At 36.4% G+C, this 19,553-nt stretch overlaps 1 protein-coding gene across 4 annotated transcripts in view; it reads right to left on the minus strand.

Moving 5' to 3' along the window:
- Window positions 1-921: 921 nt before the first annotated feature.
- PEX2 (peroxisomal biogenesis factor 2) overlaps window positions 922-19,553 on the minus strand; it is a 36,780-nt gene continuing 18,148 nt past the window's right edge. For 3 of the 4 annotated variants that reach the window (XM_021550584.3, XM_085572272.1, XM_085572271.1), the window contains one exon: window positions 14,754-19,260. In XM_021550584.3, the coding sequence (XP_021406259.2) occupies window positions 18,327-19,241 (915 nt within the window). In that variant the 5' untranslated portion in view covers window positions 19,242-19,260 and the 3' untranslated portion in view covers window positions 14,754-18,326. Of the gene's footprint in view, window positions 1,127-10,849; window positions 19,261-19,553 lie in introns of those variants that run through there. The other variant, XR_014952937.1, reaches the window with a different exon arrangement.

The raw sequence follows: 19,553 nt of genomic DNA on the forward strand, positions 1-19,553 counted from the left end.
ACATATGAGCTGGCAACAGGTAATGAACTAACAGCTAACTCAGTCTTTCCTTTACATCTTTCTTTGCCATTGCAATATGACCTAGACTGAATTTGCCACTTACTTAAGATTTTCTGTTCCTCCTTACACAGTCTAAGGTTCACTTTGATTTCTGAATAATCACACCAGCCAATATGCCTGAATTGCTGGGAACTCAGAGCAACAGCTCCTGTTGATGGGACCACAAAAGAGATAGTCAAAGATGGACAGAAAGAGGGAAAGAGACTGGACAATGAAAGAAGATCACTCAGAACATTAACATGAAATTATCTGGATGATGGGACAAGTTTGCTCAAGACACAAAAAGTAAGGAGTGGTTGATTTGTCAAAAGATTGTGCAGGGCTGTCAGGAATCTCATGAAGTTCAAAAAGGGGAAAGAAAAAGCCCTGCCAAGCAATAACCCCATGACCTGGTATCTCCTGGGTGCCAGCCACCTTGACAGCAGCTTTGCAGAAAAGGACCTCAGACTCCTGTAATATACCCTGGCAGCAAAGAATGCTAGTGGTATCCTGGGTTGCATTAGGAGGAATGTTGTCAGTAGGTCAAGAGATCTGATTCTTCCCTTTCCCTCAACATTGGTGAGGCCTTACTCAGAGTACTCTGCCCAGTTTTAGGTGCCCTAGTACAGGCGAGACATGGGGATATTGGTGACAGTCCAATAAAAGGCCAGAAAGATGACAAGAGGCTGCACCTCTCCTCTGAGGAAGGGCTGAGAGAGCTGGGACTATCAGCCTAGTAGAAGTCTCAGGTGGCTTTATGAATATCTGTAAATACCTGAAGGGGAGATACAAAAAGGACAGCTGAGGTCTCTTCACTGCTGCCCCGTGACACGACCAGAGGCAAAGGGCACAGACGTAAATGCAGAAAGCTCTGCCTAAACATCAGAAAACACTTTTTTATTGATAGTGTGACCGAGCAGGGGCACAGGTTGCCCAGAGAGGCTGTGGCATCTTTCTCCTCACAGATTTTCAAAAGCCATCTTGCAAAACAGTCTTTAGGAAGCCCTGCTTGAACAGGGGGCTTGGACCAGATGGCTTCCAGAGGTCTCTTCCATCCTCAGCTGGAGGCTGCTTCATGATTCTGTAACTGTGAGAGAAAGAAATTCACTATACTGAAAGTACATTAATTAGACTAAAAACAATGCTATTATATATTACTCTAGATCAAAATTATCAAAATTTGACTATTTTTTTCAAGGTTCTTTAAAACCTGTCTCTATAAATAAAATTTCTTACTTTATATGACAAAGTCCTTCACCATTATATATTCTATGGAAGATTTTTTTCTCTATATAGGATCCAAAAACGTGACCATGAATAACCAGCTTCCCACTAGTTTCATTAACATTTGAAACTTTGGTTTGTTAAGTTTTCATCTGTATTTTCTGCAACCTAGAAAAAAAAATTAAAATTACAAAATGGCAACATTTACCATGCCAAATGATTTTTAAAAATACCCAACTCACACAGATTTCTAATTTAGATGCTTTTATCATCCTTGGGTTTTAAATGTTGGGCTGTAATATTGACAAGATAATTTGAAGAGCATTACTCATGCCATTTAGCTTAAGTCTTCACTGTTTCTTATTTCCTTTTGGAAGTTTTTAAAACAGAGATGATTACCCAAAGAACAAGTCAGATCCTTTATCACAGTGAAAATTACCAGTAATAGATTAAATTTATAGATATTAGGAAAACATTATTTTAAAGTTACACTTACAAGAGTGTTTGTTGCTTTACATAGTGGTTTTTAAGGATTTTATATCATTTCTATTATTAATGCATGTTGTTTGACTGGGGAATCGAAAGAAAGGTTGAAATCTGAGACAATATTAAAATACTTTAGAAACTTTAAAGCATTATAATAGCTATTTCAATAAAACTACTTCAAATATTTCTTCAAGAAGGAAACAATTTGGAGTTCAAGTTCAGCAGCATAATAACTGAAAATGTATAACAGTACACTTATTCCCATCACTAAACTATAGATTACGGTCTTTTTCAGTTGTTGCCATTATAAATCCCTGTTCCCAGGGGTGCTAAGCTATCATAAAAATTTGCTTTGGGCAATGCTTTGAGATAAGTTCTTCAAAAAATGCATAGGGGATTGGCTTGCAACTCCCACTTGTGTTAATAGGAACTATCAAGGCAAATCTCTCATGTATTCATGGGAGAAAAAGCTCCAGAGTATAAAAAACTTTCGGCCTGAGGATTATTTGTTTTTGATATATATCCCGATAAAAATATGCTTTAAAACAAAACACTTCCAGCTAGCGATCTCAGTTATTTGCTGGATCTGTTAACACTCAGTAGACTTTGTTAAATTAAAATTCCACTAATGAAGCTTGCAGCATAAATTATTTCCTAAAGTTTGTGGAAGAAAGAATGGCAGTTTGGCTGAAGAAATAAGTTTTCAAGACAATAATATATAATTGACTGCACAGAAACATTATATACTAAGCTTTATGCTATTTTCTATCTAATCCAAAATGCTGTTAGAACTTCACTTGGATTCACATCCTGTTTTTTAGGAGGTGGGGATATAGATTGGTGTGGTTGATCTGAGTGTAACTATCCCTTAACTTCTACATGCAGCTTCACATTTTCCACTTTGATGTAGGTTACAGTGGTATATCAGCTCATCTTCTCTCTTCTGGGAGAAATTCCATTCCCTCAATTCCAACAGCTCACATTTCATACAATCCATCCATGAATCAGGTCATGGATTTACTATAAATGAGTGTGCTGATAAAAAAACTTGACACACTTCATCTTCTAAAAAAATCTGGCTATGGCTATGTCTCTCATGTCTGCATTCCCCAACTAGCTAGGCAGTAAAATATACCAGAAACTTCCACTGAGAGCCATAACTTTCAGTTCTCCGAGGTTTTTCTAATCATTTACATTAAACATGCAAGTGCCTGAATATTGCAAAAGAAGAAACACTACACAGAAATATCAAGGTCATCAATTTCAGCCATTTTGGAAAGTGGCTTAATTTAATGCATTCTGAATCATTCCTTGAAGGAACTATTTTTTTACAAACTGTTATGAGATTGCAGGGAAAAGAAAAATTAACCTTACAATGTAAGGACCACCTTTGTAAGCACCACTTTTCTGCCTACACATTCTGCATTCTTTTTCTGAGGCAAGGATTTCTATAAGAATATGCTTATGTTAGAGGTTGACTACATCAGCTCAAAATACTTCTTCAACACAATTACAAGACTATAAAGTCATCTCATGAGCAATTCTGCAAATGAGCAATTCTGCATATAATAGGTAAGGCTAAACATACTCTTCCTTTTCTGTAGGCAGATATTACAGGTCCACTTCTTTATGCTTCTTTTCATTTATATGCATCTTTCTGGTAAACAGATGGCAGAAACTTTAAATAGTACTTGAGGTGAGATCTCACCAATGTCTTCTACAACAGAAATCCTACTTTCCTCTCTGTACTGCAGATATTTCATTTGCCACAATCTCAGATCATATTTTTCATTTCAATAGCTCCTTCATATTGCTTGTTTATGTATTTTATGTGACTGATTAATAGTACCAAACGTTATCTTCTTCCTCTATTATTTCCACTCTGTAAAGAGCAAAGTCTTGCAATTTATCCCAAACCCCACACCATACTGTTGTATGTCATTCCATCTCTTTTAGTTAAATGTTCAGTTGTCAATTTTGCTCTGATAGTCTGGACCTCTCCTGTATTAATTTAGTATCACTGAAACTATTTTACTTTCCCTGAGCAGTATCACCTGCACTCCTTTCTTACCCATATTACAATTATTTCACTAGTCTACCTTCATTAACTTAACAAGCAACTTCCTACAGGAATTACTTTACAGTAAATCTGATGTCCAGCTATATTTTAGCTAGTACATTTTTTTTGCCTAGAAAACTCTTTAATTTAGCCAAGAGGTACAATTACCCTGAATTATTGGATTTTGCTTAACTTAGAATTTTTTCATTTCTGATTTATATAATGAATTATAGTATGATACATATTTGTTTTAAAATCTCCATGAGATAGGATTACTATGTCAGTAATTACCCAGATCACATATCTCCCTTCCTTAAATATGTGCAACATATTTGTTCTCCTGCAACAAATACAATATGATCTGCAGTCTGATGGATGTCTTAAAAATACTTGCTACTAAGTCAATTTTCTGTGAGGAAATCATGAGTTAAAATATGAAAACAGAACTTAAAAAACATTTTTTGTCATAATGTGGAAAATATGTTTAAATAATCAGTGGAAGCTTATCAAATTGCATTTTGCTGATCTCTTTGGTTTGCAATGGGTAACATCTAAAAAATAAATAAGTCATGAATATTTATAATCTGCCTATTTTTAATATATAGTCCATCAAATTTAAATGAGACAAAGGATTAAAGCTACAATTTAAGAGATTAAAACTAGAAGGGCTTATTTTTAACCTTAGGACAACCCAGCATTTAAAAGACCAATTGGAACTGGGAATGAAAATGAACTCTTAATTTTATTAATCTCCTTACACTGTTATGCATTGTTCTGAGTTACCAAAATATGCATAGCTTCTGAACAGCCTGACACTTTGCTTTGCATTTCATGCTATATTTTAAGAAATATGTATCATATATCACTTGTTAATGGTTTCTGTGGGAGGAGATGAGTAATTAAACACTTGTGAAATTGGGGCAGGGTACATTTTTATAACTGATAACATCAGCTCACAGGATGGCTGCAGTTTGACAAAGGGCTTAGCTTGCTCTGTTCTATAAATAAGCACAGGAAATTAGATTAAAATTTTAAAATTAGATTGCCAAGATTTTCAGAAGTGACCATAGGATCTGTGTGTCTTGCTTTGGGACCCCCTGCCACCACAAAGTACTTTTCAAAATCCTCATGTCTGACACCTTTTGAAAATTTTCCAGTTTTAGAAAGATTTTGTTTCTTCAGCCTTAAAAAAATATGAAATAATATATTTTTGAGAAGTAAGTAGCTAGACTTGGAAAAAAACCAAAAAACCAACAAGAGCAAGCAGGACTACTCTTACAATTGAGTTGTTCTGTTAGACACAGAGTTATATATAGCACATTATGGAATGTAAATTTTCTTTATAAGGATGAATTGTAGTCACACAAATCCTTTTGTATGGGTTTTTTTGTACAAAGTATTTGTTTGTAATATTAATAGGCAGAAGATAATCCTTACAGTCCCTCCCTCTTCACTATTGCTTTGAAATTTCATTTAGAAATTTAGTAAATGTGTAAGTTTCATTGGTTTTCTTTCCTAAATATTGATAGAATATGAGACAATGCAATTTACAGTCTTGGAGAATATATCTGGGTTTTGTAAATAAACCAGTCACGTTGTTTACAGCTTAGATACTTGAATTTCAGGCAGACGAGGGAGGAATGGAGACATTTTTCCTCCTCTGGTGTTTTAAAAAGGTGTCTGATATCTGACAGCACATATCTACTCAAAACTGCTAGCACACTAAAGCAGGCTTGTAATTATAGTTTACGACTGTGTTGTGAAATTCAAGGGTACTCTCCAAGGCCCTTGGAAAGCTCCAACTGTACTTGGATTTGGTGTTGTTATAGAACCTGAGCATTCCACTCCATCTGGCCACTGTTTGGGTTCCAAAAGGAGAAAAGTGGAGGCCAGGAAAAACCCTGGTGTGGATGATGCAGCTAACGTGAGCATTTTCAAAGAACACCTTACATTGATGTGTGGACTGTATTTACTACAACAGACCAAATTTTTAGAAAAGCCTGGAAAATGGTCTATACAGTTTTCTCTTTTGCAGAATGAGAGTTGGGAAGATCCTGGGTATGTATTTGTGTACAATATGAGAAAGACATTAAGCTGTTAAAGAGTGCCCAAAGGAGGGCAAAAATATGAAGAGCTTTGAGGAACAGCTGAGATCACTTGGTCTGTTCAATCTGGAGAAGATGACACTGAAGGGAAAGTTAAGGGACGGGCACCAATCTCTTCTCCCTGGTGACAAGTGACAGCTGGCTGAACATGAGCCAATAGTGTGTCTGGCTGACCAAGAAGGCCAATGCCATCCTGGCTTATAGCAGCAAGAGCATGGCCAGGAGGACAAAGGCAGTGATTGTTCCCCTATATTTGGAATTGGTGAAGCCACACCGCAAGTCCTGTGCTCAGTTTTGGGCCCTTCACTACAAAAAAAGACATTGAGGTGCTGGAGTGTGTCCAACAGGACTGGTGTGGGGTCTGGAGCCCATGTCTTATGAGGAGCAGCTGAGGAAGCTGCAGTTGTATAGCCTGAGATCCCTTAGGAGGATCCCTCAGAACACTCAGGAGGGACCTGTTTGATCTCTACAACTCCCTGAGTGGAAGTTGTGGTGAGGTGGGATTGTGGGTTAGTTTCTTTGTCTGAACAAGTGATAGGATATGAGGAACTGGCCCCACATTGCACCAGGAGAGGCTTAGAATGCATTTAGGAAAAACTTCTTTATGGAAAGGTTGTCAAGCATTGGAATAGGAATTGGAATATTGTACTACCCAAAACTACACACAGGACTCAATATGAGGCTGCATCAGCAGGTAGGACAAGGTCAAACAGGACCTGCCTTTTACAAATGCAGGCTGGCTCAGCCTGATGCTCTGATTGTCCTGCACGTGCCGTATGATGGCAATCAGGATGATCAGCTCCATGTTCTTCTCTGGCATTGAGGTCAGGCTGACAATCCTGTAGTTCCCAGGTCTTTTTTCTATCCCTTCTTGGAGATGAGTGTCACATTTACCAACCTCCACGGAGCAGGGGCCTCCCTGGTTATCCAGAACTGCTAGTAAATTATTGAAAGTGTTTCAATGTGCACTTCCTCAGTGCCTCATCTTGTATCTGTATCAAAAAATAGTATATAATTTGATGTTGAAAATTAATGGTGAAAGTCCTAAAGGAGAAACATTTGTTCAGAGTTTGAGGAAACAGGAAAATATATATCCAAGTGACTTTTGTTGACCAGATCAGACACAGGAGTTCAACATTTAACAGCTAAGCTATACTACACCAGAAAACTAAGCCTGTCTGGGTTTTTTGGTACTCTGGCCAGTATACATGGCACAGTTCCCCATCTATGTTAGTAAATTCACTACATACCATAAGAAGGTGACTTTGAATGCTTGAGCCTGAGTGTATTTATAAACAACCACAGAGAATATAAACAGACACAGAGAGTTAATTTCTAAGCCATTTCAAATGCATTTCACATGGTAAGTATTCCCCATGTATTGCAAGTATTCTCAGATTGTTCAGTGTCACTGAGCTCAATAGTAGATAAAAAAAGACAGGATGCATGCTGCTTTCTTCCACTAACCCCCATTAAAAAAAAAAAAAAAGACATCATAGAATTAGGGAGTCATAAAAGAAGCATCAGTTTCAACTTTGACATCACTGGTTCTGCAGAAGATCTGAGGGTGCCCCAACAAACTCTACTTCTTTATTGCATCTCCAGTTCATTTCTTTCCCAGGCAAAATCCTTGTGTGGTTTCCCTCCTGTGACTCTTAGAATAAACAAAGGAGTTCAAACTGCTGGTGCCCATGTTTCCAGGCTAGAATCCACGTTTTCTTAAAAACAGTGCCGCAGAAATAGTCTCTTCCTTCTCATTCAAGTTCTTTCTCTGCAAAGACAATGGGGCAAAGCCTGGACTGGGTTTAAGCATGACTTAAGAGCCTGTCTCCTGGGCTCTTTCTTTATAAACTTATATCTGGCTCCAAACCACACAGGACCAGGATGTTAGCTCAGGATGTTTTCTCAACAAAATAAAAATGAATTTGTCAATAAAAATGTATTTGCCCTATGCAGATTATAGAAACAAAAGCTTGAGCCCATACTAAAACTGTGAGCATATGCAGGTTTTCACTCCTTTGAAAATCTACAGAATTTTTCCCGCATGTCTCTATTAAATAGTGTTGTAAACAATATGGATGACTAGCAAATTTAAATTCAAGTACAGGATAAAATATTTAATTTCACAGCTTTGGTTTACATAGAAAGGATGAACACTGATGTTGTCATTAGTCATGCTTTCTCCTTGTGTATCCATAAAGATGGAGCTATGGAGTAAGTGCAAACCAGCACAAACAGATCTGTTCAGCCCTAAATTCAAGTATGGTGAAAAATGAGAAATTGCACCCTGATAACAGGGAAGAATGGGTTTCTTCATATGTAAGTTTATACATATATAAAGATATATGATGGTTTATAAACTATTATTTTTAAGACCTACTCTTACTTAATTACAGACTTCCCTCTCCTGAAAGCAGTGCAGCTGTCTCACAGGGTGCCAGAGATTGTAAGATCAAGAACCTAAGGAGAAGAGTTTACACAATTCTGTAAGAATGAGCTGTGACAGAACACAAAAATATGTTCCAGGAGAAAAAAAATACTATAGATATATGGACATAAATAAAAAAAAGGAAGTAATTTCAGAGAAAAGCTTAAGGAGGACTTCAAAAAGGAGAAGGCACTTGGCAACTGGGGACAAGAAAATTTACCTCATGCAGCCACTTGGATTGAGGAGAGCAGCATGTAAAATGAAGAAAAGTTGATTCTTACTGAGGTATTGAAAAAACCTATTGAATTAAGTTTTTCCTTTAAGATGCCTTGCTGGAGTTTTCTGTGTGTGAAACAATCAGCCTGCTAACTGCAGGCTGCAAGAGAATATATGGGAAAAGATTTTTCTTTCTATGATATAGGTTACACTGACACATAGAATGGAAGTTTAATACTGTACTTTATCATTAGTCCAATGAAATTACAGATATCAGCTCCTTTAACAAATTAAAGTTATACCACATGGAGAAAAGGATTAAACCACATGCAGAATTAGGGTTATCTTCACTCCTTTCTGGCCTTAGACCATAGAAATGAAAAGGACAGGTTGGAGAAAGTTGCTAGGAGACTGTAATCACAAGTGTCAGAATAATACATTTTTATTTAAAATAGGAAATGTTGATTAATGAACATACTTAACAGGTAATGAGTAAAGGTATTAAAAGCATCTATGTTCAATCAAATTTCAGGTGAAACATTTAATTTATATGTTGAAAAGCCATTGAAAATTGAAAGTCTTCAAGGTAAAGCTAACCAAGTCAAGCAGTTAAAACTGAAGGACACAAAATTTTCAGGAGTACTTCAGTAGAAGCCTCTAGATACTAAGAAGCAAAAGAGTTTCCAATGTATACACTTACCCAGTAAATGTAAAATTAAAGAACAAAAGAGGAAAATATTTAGCTATTAGAGTCTCATGTAGATATGTTGTAGAAACTAAAGTGAGACAACTGCTTTGCAAGCAACAAATTGATTTAAAGGTAAGATACTGGAGAAGATGTTGTATATATAGCACATTAAAATGGGAAAAAATGAAGCAATAAATTAAATCGATGGTAAAGAAACTTCAGGTGAAATGAAAAGGTAACTTTATAAAGCATGAAAAAAAGAGTCCTAGGATTTATTATATCAAAGCCTCCCACAGTGTCCACATGTTGATTTGTGTCAATTTTAACAGGTATTACACCCCGAAAACACTAGCATATTTTGCACACAACATTTATGATCCTTAGGTTCTTGGAACCAGGAGTCCTAGTTTTTCACACAGCCTGGAATCTGAGACTACAAGACATTGGCTCTCCTCTCTGGAAGTATATAAAATGCCTGTAGATGTGGTACCCGGGGACATGATTTGGTGGTGGACTTGAAGTGGCTGGATTTGATGATCTTAGAGGTCTTTTACAAATTAAATGATTCTTTGATTCTATGAATCTAGACTGGATCTTGCTGATTTCAGTTCATTGATTCATAGGTTTGGAGGAATGTTCTCTCTATGCTATGTTATGAATAGTAGCAATAGAGAAAACAAAATGGGAAATAGAAGACTTACAGAAAGACTTAAAGCTGTATAGAACCTGCTGACTTTATCTGTGCATTTTGCTACTATCATTTACTTCCCTATGGGCTAAATTCAACCCCATCTTGGAGGTATCAATAAAATTAATTCATCCTCCTCAAAAAAAAAAAAAAATCCAAAAAAAACAAACCCAAAAAACAACCTCTTTCTGGTTCCTGCTGCTTGCCAGCTACTTTGCTGCTTCTCTACACCTTTTCACTTTCATCTTAATATATTCCTTTGTCTCCTTTCCCTCCTTCAGCTATCAGAATTGAATTTTGTATCTACATAGGTTAATACAGTGGAAATATAGTAGGGTGGATTATATATGTTATACAGAATAGAATTAAACAAAATTGCACACACTAGCAAGAAGTACTTTTTAGGTCTATCCTTTATTTCTGGTTCATTGTGAAAAAACGGAATTCAATTAACCAGTTAATTACTGGTTCTTAGAAAAATAAACTATTAAAAAAAAAAGGAAGAAAAAAGGCAAGTATGTTGGACAATGAAAATTAGTGGCTGATTACTATGGGAAATTTCAATATTTTGAAGTATTAAACAGGAAGAAAAGAATGGAAGAAAGGAATGAAAAAAGCAAGAAAGATGGAGGAGAAGAGAAAAAATGAAGAAAAGAAGGAGAGAAAACTATGTAACCCAGTTACATTTTGTTTAACCTCAAAGGAAGATTTTGCTCTCCTGCAAGTTATTCACTTATGCACTTGCTATGAAATCAGCATTGTGAGTAAGTTGATAGCCTGTACAGGGAAGGAAAGAATGGCAAGCTGATTACTTTATGGTTATTTCACAAAACTGATGAGACAGCAAATGATATTCAATCCTATTAAAAAGACTAAGCACAGCCTTTTTTCCACCCTTTAAAAAAAAAATTCCTACCTTCCTCGTGCTGGGATTGGATGATATGATTCTACAATTCAGGGAGTCTGCAGAACATCTGCAATGAAATTGGTTTTCTGTGGAAAACTGATGAATCACTTACTGCCAATGACTGCAAGGAAAAGTACTTGTTTATGCCCTTATGTAATGAATTTTTATGAGGTGAAGTTTTCTGTTTATAAAAAATACCCTTTCAGTTGCTGCAGATGTAAAATAATAGAATTCAGAATTTAGACCACCACATTACTGAAAAGGCAGTCAGTAACAGAATATCATCATCTACTTACAATATAGCAAAAAGGGGCTTTTACTTCTGTAATAGAATTAAAATTTCCATCCATTCCATAACGTCTTACAAGAGAAAAAAAAAAGAAAAAAAATCAAGGACAATATTAACGGTTACCTTTGTTAATATATTTTAAAATAAAATTAGTGTTTTTACCAAAAAATTCATGTTCTAGTTCAAAAAGTAGATTTAAAACATAATGCTTATGAGCAGTTTCTGAGAAAGCAACCACTGTATCTCTGTAATAATGGAAAATCAGTTACATGCTTTTCCTTGAATGTCCCGCAACAACCTCTTTAAAGCAGGAGTTAAAGTAATAGCTTAGGTATAAGAACTAACCATTTGACTGTGAAATGCAACTTCTCACAATCATAGGTATCTTAAGAGCGTTTTATGACTGCAAATTAATTAGTGGAGCTAATTTTAAGAATTACCGAATTGTCTTATTCTTACATTCAGCAAGAGTTGAGTTTGATTGTAACAATCTTTTAATTTCCTTTGGAATCTTGAGACATTTCCATTAAGTATTTCACAGCTTGAATGTTACTTCTTTTTTGATCCTGTTGTGTATTTCCAGGAATAGCTGTAGGTGACTGGAAATGTGCAGGTATCTATTCTCAATGACTAATGCATTTTGCATTTCTGCAGCAAAAGCTCTTTTGCTGTGTATGTGAAAAACTTTCAAGTGCCATTTTCTTCATACTTCTAATCTCATGTCCTGATATCTATATTGGTTCTGCAAGTATGGATAATGCACCAGTTTTTCTTGAATCAATGTATATTTTTATTAAATTGAGTTTTTGTGGCACTAAGCAATGATGCAATGAGCAACCCGTACTTCTTTGTGCCTTGCCACTCTACTACCTTTGAAATTGTTGCAGGGTGACTGCTGTTGCTGCTATCAGTCAAAGGGATTGTGAAAGGATGCAAGAGACAGAATGCTTCAGGTCCATCTGTATCTTCTGCAATGGCCAGTTTGCTTAAACCTGGAGACAACCAGCCAAACACAATTGAACTTTTACCTTATTTTCCACAACACATATAACAGAAGCTGTGCCACTTGGCTAAGTGCCCATCTCATGCTTGCATCTGCAGCATGCTCTGGCCATTCAAGCACTGCTTTTGGAGAAGAAATACCCCAAACCCCATGGGACCATTTTGTCCTCAGTATATGGAATGAACAGCAGTGAGTGAAATCCTCATCTTGTCTACCCTGCAGCCACATTCCTCCTGAGCTCTGATTCTCGTGTCCAGCACCAGCCTCCACATTCTCACCCTTTTAAATACAGAGTAAATCAGTGATAGGCTGTCATTATTGGTAGTGCAGCAGTCATGGAGATGTTAGAGCCTTTATGAAAAGTATCCTGAAGCAATGGTCAATATTTGCTTTCTGTCTTTGAACCATGTGTCTATTAAGTGGAGCAATCCATGTGATCCACAATCTTTAGTAGCAGCCTGCATCAAAAGAGGCTGGAGTTAGAAGTAAACAACAAATACTGCACACCCATCACAGAAGCTTTTATTAATTACAGAGAGACTGTAGTGGCTGTGGTAGTCACTCATGAGAAACTTACCTATTTAAGTGCAAACAGACACAACAGCATTTTAAAAAAGGCTTAATTAGCCCTGGGTCTGCATTATGCACACTGCTTCTTATGCCTTGTCATAAGCCATGCATCTCTATCCATATAATTGGCTCTCGCATAGTATGTTCATAGTTTCTGTTGTGGTTTAATGCATCTGAAATTAAGATGAAGATCAGCAGTGACAAACTGGATATCAACATCCAGAATACCAAGCCTGTTGTCCCTTACTGCACCATGCACAACCGCAACTAAAGACTATATCAAAACTGGGTATAATAGGAGAGCTCATGTAAAAGGCAATAGACCTCAATAAAAACAGGACAAGTTTCAGAAATCTCTGGAAGTCTTTAGAGGTAATACATATTCCCATGTAGAAGTCAGTACTACCACAGATGCAATTTACTGTCTTTGCCTGCTGCAATAGGCACTCTCCTAGGAGCCTATGCCCAGGGAGTGCCCTGGCTCTAGGCAAAAAACCCCTCATCCTTTCTGCACCGTCTTCAGGCCACAAAAGGAAAACTAACTACAGAGGGTAGGCAAGCAATCTTGTTAGGGAATCAGGTACCTGAAGACTTCTAGTGAACCTGTAAGATGTGACTTTTTTTCCATTAAGACAATTTATCTCCAAGGATTATCCTTGACACAGTTATTGCATCAGCGGTATTCTGCCAATTGCACAATCTGGAGATGCTATCTAGGGTTATTTCCTTGGCACAGTGTCCTGAAGGACTATTTCAGTAAGGGCCTTAAACAAGATGGCACACCAGCTATTGGCAAGTGACTAACAGCTAGGGAACGTGATAGGATGCTTTGGTCACGTTAATGGACGTTGCCAGTTCTGCAGTCAAGAAGTTAGAAAGATTGCAACAGATATAGAAAATGGCAGAGGAGAGAAGACTCAGCTTTTTGCCCTCACCAAAGCTACTCCAAAGTGCTATGATTAGTTCTCCATTACAGCCCTTCCAATATAGCCTAATGCAGAGCTTTACAAGACTGACAATCCTTTTTTCCCCTGAAATATCCTTGAACTATGTCCCTCAAAGTAGACAGATATGAGATGGCCACTGGCCAACCTTACCATACTTTGCACCAGTTTGTTCTCTCAGGAGACCCAAGATCAGAGAGGTATGCAGCTGAGGATTTTTGACTTATTAAAAACTACCTGCAAGACATAGAACTACCTGCACCTGCTGCTGTACAAGTGTGCCCACATCTCTTATCTGAAATAGAGCTACATTTTTGCATGCAGATCAGCAGAGTTTGAGAATTCTAAACCCCAGGTATGTTGTAGAGAACAGAAAAGATGACCAACTGGCTTTAGCAGATGCTGTATGAACATGCCTGTGCATGTTCGTGATTCATCTGGTGCCAGCCTGAGAGGGATTCTGCCCACAAATGTCTTTTCCTTGAATGGTATTTGGCCACCTTGCCAGCTCCTCACTTTGGGTGGACCCCCTGGAATGGCAGAAACTTAAGACTGTGATAACAATTTAGGTGGATGTTTTAATGCTGCCAGCATGTAAAACACTCTTGGGAGGCTGAAGGCAGGCAGCTATAATCTATTCAACAAATTCTACTAAGATTTCCTCTGGGGAATAGGTAAAGGGTTGAAGCACCACTTTCAAGCTGCTTCTGCTGTTTTGGCTATATACACTGTGTCTTGCAGCAGCTCAGACTACCATACAGTATTAAAAGCAAATGCCCATCAGTTTATTATCTGTTGTGGCGATCAGAATGAACCTATTCTTTGCCCAGTCATGACACAATATTCTCTTCTCAGTAAAAGCCAACACAGCTTCCTAGCAAACACACAGCAAAGTGTAACAGCTATGACTAATCTGCTCAAAAGAAGAAATGTGAAAAGATAATTTGCTTAAACCTAAAACTGAAGAAAATTTTAAAGAGAAGTCTAAACTAGTTTCTCACTTTGCATTTTAGTCTCATAAATGACAAAGTATGAAGTCACCCACTGAGTAAGAAATAACCACCATTCCAGAAAAACTCTCTTAAGAAAAAGGCAAACCTCAAAACCTCCTGTTAAAAAATATCATTTATTTGTCAACTTGGTTTTCATAAGAATGACACATCCCAGGTAACAATTGCATTAGTATTCTCAAACAAGGACATTATAATAGATTGTATTTAGCAAATACGTATCTTTCATCTTTCTTCACATCGTCTCTTTACTAATGCTGAGTTCATCCTTGTTCATCATACCACAAACTTACAAAAAAATAAGTATTTCCAAGTAAGGTGGGAAGCAAATACTATCCCTCTCATTTCTTTCAGAGGAACTCCCACTTCTAAGTCTTCTATAAAGTTACTTATAAGACCTCCCTTAAAACAAACATAGTAGATGGAATGGTTTGTGGAAGTAAAAAACAACATTCTCTGACTCCTTTCATCTGAATGCCTCCCCAATCACACTTTGTGGCAACTGGTAATTCTCATTCAAATGAAGAAATGAAAAGTTTTCTAGTATGTTTATTAATGTAATTAGTCTGTTTCATTTATGCCTTCACTTTGATTTTTGATAATGAAAATGTTCATGTAGCACACCAAGTCAACAGAGCACAATGAAAACTGGTAACACAAGGCTATAACTCCTATCCAAGACTGAATAGAAGTTCTGGTCCTTTAGCGTCCTTAAATTCTAAGCATTTATCCTTTTCACTGATGCACGTATGACTACTCACAAGTACATTCTAATGGTAGCTGAATACTAATCCACTTTTGTTTAAAGATTAACATTCCAAAACAAAATTTATTCTCTTTACTGCAGGAAGTAGGACCAGATGTAGCAGTCCTTTGTTAAAGTAGTTTAAACCTGAAAAATATGTTTATGAGGACAAATTATCAAGGTAATTAATATGTAAAACTAATTATCCTTTGATTAGTCTACAAAGGATCTGATTTTTTTTCCTGTAATATCTTCAACGAAGACTCTCTTGCAACTTATAGATCACAAGACACAATAAAACAGAATCAGAATATTTGAAAAAGTGTATTTTTAATTTTAAAGTGCTTCAGGAAAATGCTGAATATTGAAGTACTATAAAGGTAAGCTGGTAGTTTTTCAATATTCAAGTTGGAACCCTGGTCTCATTAGTGACTACGACTGAGCAAAGGTTTCACCATATGGGAGATAAAAAAAAAATCTTTATCTGACATAAAAAACCATTATTTTCCCAAACCACCTACTTCTGTGAGATGCTTGGTACCTGCTTATTTGCATATAAAATAAAAGAACTAAACCCCACCTAAAGATCTAGGTTCTTAGGGTAACAAAAACCATTTATGCCACAATACACAGACTTCACAAACTTTGTAAATACTATCAGCTACAAACCAAACACAGTGATGAGGACGTGGTACAGAAGTAGGCCAATGCTTTGCTATAATAAGTCAACATAAGTTAAGCATTAGAAGTTTAATTCCAGGAAAAAAAATACCAAAACAAACCAACAGTAAAGTGTGATAGTAACAGTAAAGCAGAGCCAGCAGAAACCAGCTGTACAACAGAGGTACTAAACTGCTTGAAACAGGTTTTTTATTGATAGTGTAACAGGGATGAAAAACAGAGCACAAACTTTACCTGCATGAAGCTGCAAGAGACAAAACAAACCCCAGGAAATTCATACAGCTTATGCACATCAAACAGCAGGACAGAGGGAGATGGAATGAAAAAGGAAGATAACATTCTTTAATATTCAGGAAAATGAAACATTTCTATATTGGAAAGAAGCGAACTCCAACCTAAGAAGGGCATGACACCTAGCAGAGGCCAATACAGAGAATCTATGCTCTTCTGATAAAAAATTGCTCTGAGACTTCAGAATAAATGAAGAGTCCACAGCAAACAAAGGTGTGCTATGATTTTAAGTTACAAACACTAGATTTTGGATGCATACAAGTCTTTATTAATAAACACAGATAAAGACTGAAGTACCAAAATGTTGGTGGTGTTTCTGGAGACATTTGATCACCTTGAAGTCAGCATTCATAAAACATGTCTTTGGGAAAAGCCATTAAGTGATTTGGAGGACAATTCATAAAAAATTCCTTCAGGAATAAAAAGTATCTTCAGGATGCTCTCCAAATGACTTGCCAGTTTTCATACTCTAATTAAAATACGTTTGCACCTGCTGGTTCTAATTGCAACAGCAAATAACAGAAATACGGTAGGCTACTAATACACATATCTGACAGCAAATAATATTGCAGCACAGTATCTGGAAGCACCTGCTCTGAAATCTCTGTTGACTCACAGAACAGCAGCAGAATTAATGAAGTTTTTGGCTGCCCACCCGCTAACTATATCTAATTACATCAGATGAAAGCACTGTGTGTCACTCTAAAGATCAAACCTAGAATTTAAGATCTTCAAACAAATAGACTAGTGGGTTGTTCTAATCAGAATGTAGAATGAAGAATGTAATAAACCATTTCATAAAAGTAGATCAAAGTTACTCAATCAGCTGTTACCCTGCTATTTTTGGGACTGACTATTGATGATTGCCAATCAAGAACAGAGCCACAATAAAGCTATTTATTTAATTTAACTGTGTATGTTTTTGACAATTTAAGATTCAAAAGAGGATGCAATATATTTTTGTGTTAATAAGACTCTGCTGAATAACACTTCCTGTTAAAAAATGATTGCAATTATAAGGAAAGTAATCCTATAAAACCAGGTTGAAGAGTAAATGGATGAAGTGTTAGAACAATTAAAATGTTGCAAAGGCAACTAAGAAAGCAAATAGTGAAAGCAAAAAGCAGGAAATTACCTATTTCATATGTTAATATGCACATAAATGTGTTTGATATTTTTCTGTGTGGAAGTGAACTCTGAGTTTTGTCACCCACCTAGACCACACCAAAAAAAGATAAGTGGCAACTCCTACAGACAGCATCTTGTGAGTAAACAGTTTTCTTCAGAGTCGCTAGCTCAGAAGAATGTGGGTTACCATAAATATCTGCCACATTCCAATGGATGATGGGTTTTGTCCCTCAGCTTCTGAGGGAAGACAATATATATGTAATTGAAGCTCAGAGACATGGCTGCCTGAGGAAAATAATTGTCATCCCATAAAGGTCTAGAAAGTGCACTGTTTACCTTAAATATTCTTTATACCTTTGTTTTTTTTTAGTGTAACATCATATTGGGAATTAAAATTTAAAATTATTCTTTAGGCTTGAAAAGAACAACTTTCCCACTTAATTCATCTACTAGGTAAGTTGGTAATGGCACTGTGTCTGGGTAAGTTAAAGATTGTTAAGTCTAAGTTTGCCAAGTGCCTTAATCAATTGGAATGTTCTTAAGTTTGCAAATAAAAGTTCTTCTTGAACTTCCTGAGAATGTTGTTGTTGTTTCTCCCACACACGCCCCAGATTAAATTCAACTACCTTCCCCTGACCTGCCAAGTGGGGTAGGGCATTATGGCACTGTTACTCAGTAAAAACCTAAGACCAGTAAAAATACATATTACATAAATTAGAGTCCCCAAAAGCATCTTTCAGCAGTCTGCTTTCAATAATTTCTGAATTCTTCCATTAATCTCTTTGATATATAGCATGTACAGTATAAAATGAAATCAACTTCATATCAGACAGGCAATTCTGTCATTTCAATTTTATACTTCAATGGCTGAAGACTCTGTACCTCTGAGCCACATTTAGGACATGTAAAATACATATCAAATAAAAAGTTACTTTTAATACAGTAGTAACAAAAAACATGTGAACAGCCTATGGTATGTGGCATGGTAGGCCATTCTCCACATAGTGAACATTCCCTGCACTGAGCTGCTAATGTGTTTTTATTATTGGAAAGACCTGCAATAGGCAAACACCAAGAGGAAATTTTAAGTTTCAGCTTCTGTACATTAATGAGTGGTAGCAGATATATCAAAAATTCAGCAAAGCCATGCCATAAGAGTTCCCTGTTCATGTATTCAAATCCTATCTGACGAATATTTTGCGGCTTGCAGAAAACTGACCTAATTCCTAGAATGCGTTCTGTAAGTGTTGCAAATGTTCCTTTCCGAAGAAAAATCAGAAAATTTACAAGTCCACAAAGCTTAAGAAGTCCAGATCCAAAACCTATACAGCTCTTAAGTTTGTAGAAAGATTGCTGTTGACGATTGCTAAATAAATCATAACATCTTTCTTCCAACCATCTTCCCCCAACAGTGAAAATAAGATACCATAACTTCTGGTGTTTGCTCAAAGGTTGGTATTTCTCTGTCTGAGATAAGTTATTCTTGTATTGAATATTGAGTATAGCCTGCCCCACAGTTGCATTCTTGGAATAGATAGTGAATTTCCATAATATAAGACATAAAAATGCTTTTACTTCTGGTTCAAAATGACCCAACACCCCTGGTTTAAATCCATGAAAACAGCTGGTAAACTGGGACCATACTAGTTGTTCCAGGGCTTTGTTTAGTTCAAGAGCATCAAGCTGACTTATTCTGAGCACAGGATTCACACTCTTTTCATTTCCAATGCTGGAGGCCATTTCTTCACAAATAAACTTTCTAGAAATAAAACACAAATAGATTTTAGTATAGTGGAGTATTTCCTATTTCTATTTTTATTAAAAATAACAAACTTGTAATATACCACCAATAGACAAGAAACAACAAAGTTCTCAGAATGCTCTATAAATGTGTTATTAATATGTCACAATTCCTTTAGGGAAGCTTTACATTGATATAATATTAGTACACATTTAAATTAGTTTAAAATCTTATTTTTAGAAGAAATTATGCTTGATCATTTCTCACAAAGAGTTAACATTTGATTATAAACAAGTGTTCAACGTCATCTA

Source organism: Lonchura striata, chromosome 2 (assembly GCF_050655825.1).
Source record: "Lonchura striata isolate lonStrDom1 chromosome 2, ASM5065582v1, whole genome shotgun sequence".
NCBI classification, from domain to species: Eukaryota; Metazoa; Chordata; class Aves; order Passeriformes; family Estrildidae; genus Lonchura; species Lonchura striata.